The 9,944-nt window shown below is 47.7% G+C and overlaps 1 protein-coding gene across 1 annotated transcript in view; it reads left to right on the top strand.

Annotated features, from left to right (window-relative positions):
• The first annotated feature begins 3,590 nt into the window (after positions 1-3,590).
• SLC25A33 (solute carrier family 25 member 33) overlaps positions 3,591-9,944 on the top strand; it is a 28,530-nt gene continuing 22,176 nt past the window's right edge. Inside the window, exon 1 of the mRNA XM_081086997.1 lies at positions 3,591-3,844. Coding sequence (XP_080943123.1) covers positions 3,789-3,844 — 56 coding nt within the window. The 5' untranslated portion in view covers positions 3,591-3,788. The remainder of the gene's footprint in view (positions 3,845-9,944) is intronic.

The raw sequence follows: 9,944 nt of genomic DNA, 5'->3' as shown, positions 1-9,944 counted from the left end.
TAACCGGTTTGGCTCAGTGGATAGAGCGTCGGCCTGCAGACTCAAGGGTCCCAGGTTCAATTCTGGTCAAGGGCATGTACCTTGGTTGTGGGCACATCCCCAGTAGGGAGTGTGCAGGAGGCAGCTGGTCAATGTTTCTAACTCTCTATCCCTCTCCCTTCTGTTCTGTAAAAAAATCAATAAAATATATTTTTTTAAAAATATGATGTTAGCTGTACGTTTGTTATAGGCACCCTTTATCAGGTAGTATAATTCCTTCCTATTCTCAGTTTGCTGAGAACTTTTTTAAAAGATGGGTTTTCAATTTTGTCAAATGCTTTTTCTGCATCTATTGACATGGTCATCTGGTTTTTCTCCTTTATTCTGTTAATATGCTGCTTTGTTTTTGTTTTTGCTTTGGGAGGCTGCAAAAGCATGATTTAGAAACTAAGTTTTATCTTTGCCAGCAATTTCTTTAGCACAGGTTTGCTGTGAGAATTATAATAATTTCACAAGCCAATCGTATACAGGATATCTCTTAGTAAGTCAAATAGAGAAATTACTTATTGCAAACAAATGACAGATTAATCACACTATTGTTCCCGGCAAGGGGAGGCGAAGGAATAGAGTCCAAATTTCAACAGAGGTGTACCTTTTGATGTGAGTAGGCACTGGGAGCGATGGCAACCAACCAAAGAGCTGATTTCCTGCTGCCAGCTCAAAAGTGCAAGTCCTGGGTTGCTAGGGCATGTTGCTAGGGAACGAAGATGCAGGCATTGGTGGGTGGCCTGATCTCTTTCACCTGGGGCTCAGATATGTATTCCCACTGTCTTCCAGGAGAACCTCACCCAGACAGGACAGGTGCCCGGGGTCTTCTGGACATTTTTGTATTAGCAGGAGTCCCTCCGTCCAAACTGAAACTCTCAGAAAGCCCTCCCAAGTTCTCAGTATTTTATCGTCTAAATGTCCCCTTGCCATAGCTGCTTCTCCACACGTTCTAATGGATAAGCTCCCAGGGGGGGACCCCAGTAGCTAGGCTGCTGACTGCTTATCAATGACAACAGATGTAAAACGATGACATCCTGGCACGACTGACTTCATTCTTATATCAAAGCCACTTTTTTCTTTCTTTGTCATAAACAGGTGGATTGGAAATCATATTAAAGCAATACACACCATATGCTGAAACTTATTGATTTGGGGATGTGAAACCAACCTCCCATTCCTGGGGCAGATCTCATTTGACCGTGAGATACCATCCCTTTCACCTATTGCTGGGTCTGATTGCTACCGTTTTTGCTAAATATTTTTACCCGTTTTAATCCCTGCTGTATCCTCAGAGCCTAGAACACTGACTGGAATAGAGTAAATGCTCAAGAAATATGTTGCCCTAACCGGTTTGGCTCAGTGGATAGAGCGTCGGCCTGCGGACTGAAGGGTCCCAGGTTCGATTCCGGTCAAGGGCATGTATCTTGGTTGTGGGCACATCCGCAGTTAGGGGGTGTGCAGGAGGCAGCTGATAGATGTTTCTCTCTCATCGATGTTTCTAACTCTCTATCTCTCTCCCTTTCTCTCTGTAAAAAATCAATAAAATATATTTAAAAAAAAAAAGAAAGAAATATGTGCTGAACGGGTGGATGAATGGATGGATGAATCGGAGAGCTTCCTCTGGCTGGCTGGCAGCAGAAGGGCGCTTCCTAGGCAACAGCATGTCCCAAAGCACGGAGGCATGAACGACTGTTGCATCAGCCACTAGTTAGCTGTGTGACCTTGAGCAAATCTACCTGCTTATCCACGCAAACAGCAGGCTACACACATTGTGAGCACCCAACAAGATAGCATACACGGAAGACCTTGGAGAAACTCCAACCCAAAGGCAGCACAACTGTGAACAAGCAGGTGGGGAGGCCTGTTGATGTGTCTAGCTCAGCCCTAGACTAGCAGTCCCCTCCCCCCACCCCCCCTACCCCGCCCCCACACACACACCCGGGAAGAAGGCAGGAGGCTGGGTGCTGCCTTGGCATCAGAGGCCTGGGTCCCAGCCTCAATCACCCCTATGAGAGAGCATCCAAGGACAGCAGTGTCTCCTTGGGGTTCGAATTTTACCAGGTGGGGCACAGCTCCCTCCTGGCTTTCGGGGTCGCATTACTTTCTCCTCCTCTTTCCTTCTGCCTCATAAATCTTCAGCGAAGACCAACACGACTTCCTAAGCAACCAGAGCAAGGGACTTGGGAGACTCAGAAAGCGTCCCAGTCACTTTTTCTCACGGCCTGCCTTCTTTCCTTCCTTTTTCCCCCGTATGTGGAGTGCTGTACGGCTTCCCCTTTCTAGGCCTGGGAGTAATGGTTTTAAGATGGAGTGCTCACTGTATTTGTATTTTGGATGACTGCCCCCGGGAGTTGTTTTTAAAGAGTCCCAGCAATCAAATCCCCAGCTCCTGTGTTTGCATACATTCCTCTTCTACTTAAGCTCTCTGTGTGTTTACACACAGGACGTCTAGCAGCTCTGTCTGGTCAAGGTACTGCTTTGACTGGAATCCGCCGCAGCCGTGGAAGGAATACAGGGAAGGGGTGGCGCTTTGGGAGAATTTTAGGAGATAGAAGTGCCAGGAGACTGATGGACTGTTGGGAGAGGAGAGAGACAGAGAAAGAGAGAGGAGTTCAAGGTAACATGAAAGTTTCTGGCATTGGTGGTCGTGTAGATGGTGGTGTCGTCATATTTCCAGGACAGGAAATAAAAGAGGCCTGGAATGATGAGTTCGGTTAGGGACATTGACTCACTCGTTTTTTGGGTGTTACTAGCCTCGATACTTTGCCAGGAGCAACTGCGAGCAAATGAAACAAGGTCCCTGCACTCCTGAAGCTGCCATTCCACTGGCCAAAGGACAACTTAACCAAATTGATCAGCAAAGGAGCGGCAGGAACCTACACGAGGAAATTACACGGAGGCATATGACAGACGTGGTAGCCAGGGAAGGCCTTCTCACCTGGAGGTGAGAAGATGCCAGGCTGAGTTGGACGCTGACCCAAGGACATACAAGCAGAGACGCAGTCTGGAGATGATCAGAAACGATAGGCCAGAAAGCGTATTGCAGCATGTGATGCTACTTCTAGAAAAATAAGAAATATACAAAATTATACGAGGGGTACACTGGGGGTTTTAGTGCTTTTGATCGTGGTTTTTTTCCCTAAACTGGGTGGTGAGTACAGAGCTGTGAGATGTCATATGTAACTTATACACCTTTTTGCACATCGTGAGCATCACAAAGTAAAGGAAAAAATAGACTAAAAAGGTAAAAAGGCCAGGGCCTCCCCAGCCGGCCAGGCCCAGGTTCTCAGCCTGCGAGCAGGTACCAGGCTGCTGAAGCCGGTTCTCCCTCCACCGCGAGGGCCCAGGCGGGCCCCGCCCCGTCTCGCGCTCCAAGCGGAACCCCGCCCCGGCTGTGCGCTAGCCCCGCCCACATCCGCCCGTCGACCAATGGGAGCAGAGATCCCGGTCCACACCCCCGCCATTCACCGCCCCTGCGCGCGCCGCCGCGTGACGTCGGACCCGGCCCCCGCCACGTGACGGCCGCGCGGTGGGGTTCCACTGGACGCCGGCCTCCTGCCGCAGAGGCGGGTGAAGGGCCGGCGGCCACGCCGCGGGGTGCGCGGACCGAGGGAGCGGGTCGTGGGGACGCGCCCGCATGGGGACGGCGCCGGCGGAGGCCTGAGAACAGCGGGGCTAGCGGAGCGGGCCGCCTCGCGCATCCTTTGAGCCGCCTCGCGCCTGCGGCATCGGCGGCGGCGGGCCGCGGCACCGGCGCGGCCATGGCGACCGGCTCGCAGCAGAAGGAGAACACGCTGCTCCACCTCTTCGCCGGCGGGTGAGCGTCCCGGCTCGACCCCACCCCGCGGCTCTCTGGGCCCGTCCCGCGCCCTCGGTGCGCCCTGGCCGGTGACCGGCCCTCCCCAGGCCGAAGCGCCGGCTCCCCGAGGAGGAAGCCCCGGCGTCGGGGCGGCGAGGAGGCCCGGGAGGCGTCGGCCTTTTTCCCTCCCGGGGCCCGCATCCCCCGAGCGTGGCTTTGCCCGGAGCCCGCCGCGTCCCCACGCCCCTCCCCCTCCCCGTGGCGTCTGCGGCCATTAGCCCTTTTAAACAATTACCGGCTGGTGTGACGAGTGCCGCTCGGAGCGGTCCTGCCTGCTCACCGTGTCTCGGCCGCCCTGCGGCCTCCCTGCCAGCCGTCCTTGCAGCCCCTCTGCCTGGATCCCCCCCACCCAGGGCCTGGGGGTCAGATGGATGCTCGGGTTGGCCCCGGAGTTCCGCGGGGTAGCTCGGGCCGAGTTCAGACAGTCGGGTGGGCTGTGGGTGTTGGGTATCCGCAAGGGCCTGGGAAGCGCTGGCGACCGAGATGCAGCCAGCAACCTGTGGGAGTCTATTGGGGGACCCCACCCCCACCCCCGGGAGAAAGTAAGGCCCGGAAAGCGTGTTGAAATGCTTCTTTCCTGCGGGTAGACGCGTCCAAGGTGAGTCGTTCTGTTTTGAGAGCCGCGTGCTTCGTTTGATCCTCACGCTGCTGCCGCTGCTGGTTTTCAGTGGAGGCAACGCATTGTTAAGGAGGTTGGGTGAGCAGGGGGTTCTTAGGGGAGCTGATCTGTTTGTTTCTCCAGAAAATAGATGAGTAAATGGTTCTGAGTATGATCAGTTATTGTTTTCTTTCAACACAGCCGGTGGCTTTGCGTCCTTGAGTCTTACTTGAGGACCTCGCAGGCCTGCCGCTGCAGTTGTGAAGGACAGGGCATTCTGTATAAAATGGGACTTATTCTGGATGGTCATCTTGACTTGAGGTTGTTAGTTGCAGCTTAGACTGCGGCCTAGATATGTTCCTTGTTACAGATGAATGATGGTTGAGAACTTACCTGTGAAAATAACTATGGCGAGAGGGTTCTGAGTTCTGTGTACTTATTGTAGGTGCTCAGGCAGTATCTTCTGTTTTTCCAACCAAAACATTCATCTCTTCCCTAGCATTCCCTCTCATCCTTTCACTTCATCTCCCCATTGATGTTTTCTTCCCATTGATATTTCAGCTTGGGGAGAGGGGCAGGCAGCAATTCTTAAATTATGACAAAGTGTTCATGGGGCATTCTGGAGAATTTTAAACAAGCCGGCCATATTATTAAAGCCAAGAAGGATCATTCTTTCTAATGATGTTATACTGTGATTTCAATTTATTGTTTTTAGTGAGGTGGTCTCTTAAAAGTCCTTTGCATTTCACACTGGAGGGTTGCCCGTCTGGAGCAGTCTCCGGGAGGCTTGCCGCGTAATGGATCACCCTGTCTGGGTGAATCTCTCTGCACGCCCTTCACAGTGCCCTCTGGCTGCTGGTTCTCCTACCCAAGCGCCAGCCTTGTGATGGAGGAAAACTGATTAACATTTAGAGAGTTCATTAGGGTAGTGCCTGCAGCCCCGAATTTAACAGGATTTAGTTCCTTCACTAGCAGCACTTCAGGGTTCCCTAAGACACTCAAGAAAGCAAGCAATCTTCCAAAAGGAGGCTTTCAGAGTCACTAAATGGATTTTGATTCCTTCCCTCTAGCCTAAAATGCATTTCTTTTAGGGAAGAACATTATAGGAGCCAGGTGTTGAATGGGTATATTGTATAGACAGTGACAGTCAGTCAACCCCCAGCTTGGTCCAGTGGATGACATGCTGCTTTGCTGGAAGGAACTAGTTTCCATGTTGTTCAGCTGGCATCTTTCCAAAGAACTAAGCTCATTTCCTTTGAAAAGAAGTCAGCCCCAGCTCTTTAAATGTCACACGTCTCCTTTTATTGACTAGCCATTGGAAACTAACATCTAACAAGTTTAATGCTGTCCCTAATTAATGATATTGAGTAAATATTATATCAGCTATTACAGGCTTGTGAATGGATAAAATTAATTTTAGATCCTCGAAAATAAAAGCTACACCCAAAACAACACGTTAGTGTTTCAGGTTTAATGATTTCTTTTTCAAAAGGCAGTTTCTTGGGTTCTTTGCAAAGGTGAAAATAGCCCGACGTTAAGCTGCAAATCATCTTTTTAACATAGTGTTGCCTTTCAAGAAAAGAACTGGAAGAAAAACCACCCACAAACCAACACCGAGAAGTAAGCACTTTATTTATTTATTTATTTTTAAATATACTTTATTGATTTTTTACAGAGTGGAAGGGAGAGGGATAGAGAGTTAGAAACACCAATCAGCTGCCTCCTGCACACCTCACACTGGGGATGTGCCTGCAACCAAGGTACATGCCTTTGACGGGAATCGAACCTGGGACCTTTCCGTCTGCAGACCGACGCTCTATCCACTGGGCCAAACCGGTTAGGGCGAGAAGTAAGCACATTAAAAAAAGGTTCTGTGCGTGTATCTGGACCAGATGTAATTCTTTAGTTAATTTTAAAATAGGCTCATATTTTCAGAATTGCTTTCTTCCTCGTAATATATTACATTTTAATGGTAGTGAACTCTCCACGTGTACCTTTAGTGGAGACTTACTGTCCAGTGGTTGCAATGAAGAGGCAAACCAATTCCAAGCCCATGACGAGTTTAGTGAGGATGCTACAGTAATTTATGACAGGGCTACCTAACGTCCTCGGATTACATAACTTCTCATCTCTTATTGCTGTTTGTTTGTTTGTTTGCCAATATAAATAACTGGACATCCTTATGTGTAGATGTGTAGTTCTTTGATGATTTCCTTTGGATAAACATTAGTACAATTGCTGAGTCAAAACACATTTTATAAGGCTTTTTTTTTTACTTTAAAATTTTTTTTAATGTGTTTGTATTGATTTTTAGAGAGAGGGGAAGGGAAGGGTGAGGGATAGAAAGATAGAAACATCGATGAGAAACATAATTAATCAGCTGCCTCCTGCACACACCCTTACTGGGAATCGAGCCTGCATCCTGGGCATGTGCCCTGACCAGGATTCCAACCAGTGACCTCTTGGTTCCTGCTTTGACACTCAACCGCGGGCCAATCATTCCTTTTCTACTATTTAAACTTAACATCTCATTAAGAGAAACAGTAACAGTCTCTCCCTTGTCTAGGCCTTAAGTCTGTTGAGAAAATCCCTTACATTTTCCCTGCCTGATGACCGGGCTCTGGTGCACAGGTAGGATTCCGGATGTCCTTCCCCTGCTGAGCAAGCAGTAACATCCGGGTGCGATTAGGAAATGCTCTTGGCACCTGAAATAGACTAAGCTGTCATTAGCTCTCGAGGCTAATGGCCTGGATTATATGCTTTAGGTTTTATTTTTATGCCATGATTTTTTTTGTCATCAAACATACTTATAGAGGCTTTAAAATATATCTTAATGCCACTATGGTTTGTTTAAATATATAAGATATTTTCAAAATTTAGTATTTCCCCCTCCTCCCCTCCCCCGTTATGGACAGCTGTCACCTAGTATACTCCTGTACTATGCTTTTGCCTACAAGTTTAATCTGTACAGGCTAATGGTTACTTTTGAAGTGTTGGGCATGTGTTAATATACTTGTTAGGGGGACAATGTAGAGAAGATGCAAGACTTATTTCAAATGCTTAAAGAACTTCTGATAAGACAAATATAATGTGCACATATTTTGTATATGGCTCATATAAGTATGCTAAGACTATACATTGATTTCGTCCAAAGTATTTCATATCTGCAATAAACACTTTTAAAAGCTGCGTGGTGTTCGGATGAAAGATTGCTGCTAGAATTTAGCTTCCTGAGGATAGTAGCCATGTCTGTTTTCTTCACTGGTACATCCCAAGTAGTGTCCCACATGTTACAGATGCTTAATGGACACTTGTTTAATGACTGATTAAGTGAATAAAGAGTTATTGTGGGTCATGCCTGGGAGTATGGATTGATGTGGCTTGTTAAATTGTCTCAAATTCAGAGAAGTACTTTATTTGTGAATTGTGAACATGGTTCTATATTAAGATTTGCTGAAACTATATTGGCATAGGTAACATGTATTTTTTTTTATTGATTGAGTTTAGAGGGAGGGAGGGAGAGAGAGAAACATCGATTTGTTGTTCCACTTATTTATGCATTTGTTCGTTGAGTCTTGTATGTGATCTGGCCTGCGATCGAACCCGCAACCTAGGGATGATGCTCTAAGCATGAGATAGAAGACAGGAACTAGCATCAAAAACTATGCATTTTGCTTTGACTGAATGAATACAGAATTTGCATAATCATCTAAGCCTTATGCCAGAAAATTCTATGTAAAGAAGTACTAGTGTTTTTTAAGAAGTGACTATAGAGATAGCAGATGAAAGGGGAAACTACAAAGAAAGCTCCAGAGGTTGGAGTCACAGGGCCTGCCAGTATCTTTTGTGGGTAGAGTCCGTATCATAGTCATGAAAAACTGAGTCTGAAACCCAGTTTCCTATCAGTCTGGCGGTGATTATAATAAAGAGTGTATTGGTCTTGACTGTAGTGCCTAAAAATGTCCGTGTGTGTGTAGAAAACAGGGGTCTTATTGAAAATATCAAGTTTTTAAAAATGGTACTTGTTACTTGAAATTCAGAGTTAAAGAGTAAACATTTGTGTGCGTAATTTAAAATTTTTATGTCTCTGATCGCATAAAGCTATATATGTACTAACAGTCTAGCTTTGTTCTGCTATAAACTGGAGAGGAGCTAATTCACAGGGTAGGGCGGGGTGTGGCGGGGCGGGGGGGGGGGGCGGGGATCAAGACAGGCCTATGTGGGTAAAAAGACAAACAGTTAAACCTATCTATAAGACTTCAGTTCTGGGCAGGAAGACAGAGAGAATGGGAGGAGGAATGTCTTTATAGAAAAAGAAACAAGTAGTAAAAGAGGGAAAAGGCCCAGAAAAATCCAGGTGATGAGTGTTTAGGAGACTGGGCAGGTAGGCTCCAGAGAGCGACGGTGGCTCTCCTGGTCTTTGTGCTGCTCTGTGCAGAGTCTTTGGGTGGTTTTGCTGAACGGGATATCCCAGAGAATTGCCTCTGGACTTTGATGCCAGTGACTAGAGCAGGGGCGAATTAAATTAACATCCAGGGAGTTCCTCCTGGCTGCTAGAAACCTAGCCTAGGAGAAACACAGTCCTAACTGCCTTTTGGAAGATGGCTGATAAGAGTAAAACCCTTTAAGCCAAGCATGTCAAACTCGAGGCCCTCCACCTGCCCGCCCACCTGTCCTTGAAAAGCTTGGGTGTAAGGCTTTTTGACTAGGCTCATTTAGGAGGCTTTCAGTTGTAAATAATAATTTCAGTTCCTACTGGCTTGGTTATTGAATTCTAGAGAAAGCTAGGCGTGGTGAGGACTTACCTAAATAGCTCAGACAGCATCACTGGGACCAGCGATGACTGCTCTGCCTTCTAGAAATACCTTCTTGACTCCAGGGTTGGTCCTTACATGAACACAGCATGGCTAACAGCAACTCCCAATGTTTCCCCACCATTGAACAAGTCTGGCTGGAGCTTAACTCTGGACCAACCTGGACATGCACCGGCCTCTAAACCAGTCACTGCTCCCAGAGGAACTATGCTGCTTGGGCTGAATCGGGTGCCCCTTGCCGAACACGTGGCAGCGTTGATTGGGTCGGGGCTAAACCTAGAAATGGTTCGGTTGCATCCAGACTGTCTGGCTTAAGACATCTGGGGTCAATCTTCTTAAGACAGGAAGAGGGCCTGGATGCTGGCAGACAAGCAGCAGTGGCCTCCACGCTACTTACACTGCCTTCAAATACCTTGTCCATTTTATTGCTCTCCAACCTCAGCCAGATGCTTATTTGCTTGGGATGGGGCAGGGCTGTCGTGTGCATTGTAGCCGCCTCCTGACACCCACCAGAATTCAGGGGTGGGCAAACTTTTTGACTCGAGGGCCACAGTGGGTTCATAAACTGGACCGGAGGGCCAGAACAAAAGCATGGATGGAGTGTTTGTGTGAACTAATATAAATTCAAAGTAAACATCATTACATA

The sequence above is a fragment of the Myotis nattereri genome, assembly GCF_964212035.1.
Source record: "Myotis nattereri genome assembly, chromosome: 3".
NCBI lineage: Eukaryota > Metazoa > Chordata > Mammalia > Chiroptera > Vespertilionidae > Myotis > Myotis nattereri.
Note: the sequence above shows the minus strand (reverse complement) of the source record. Positions and strands in the feature narration are given on the sequence as shown.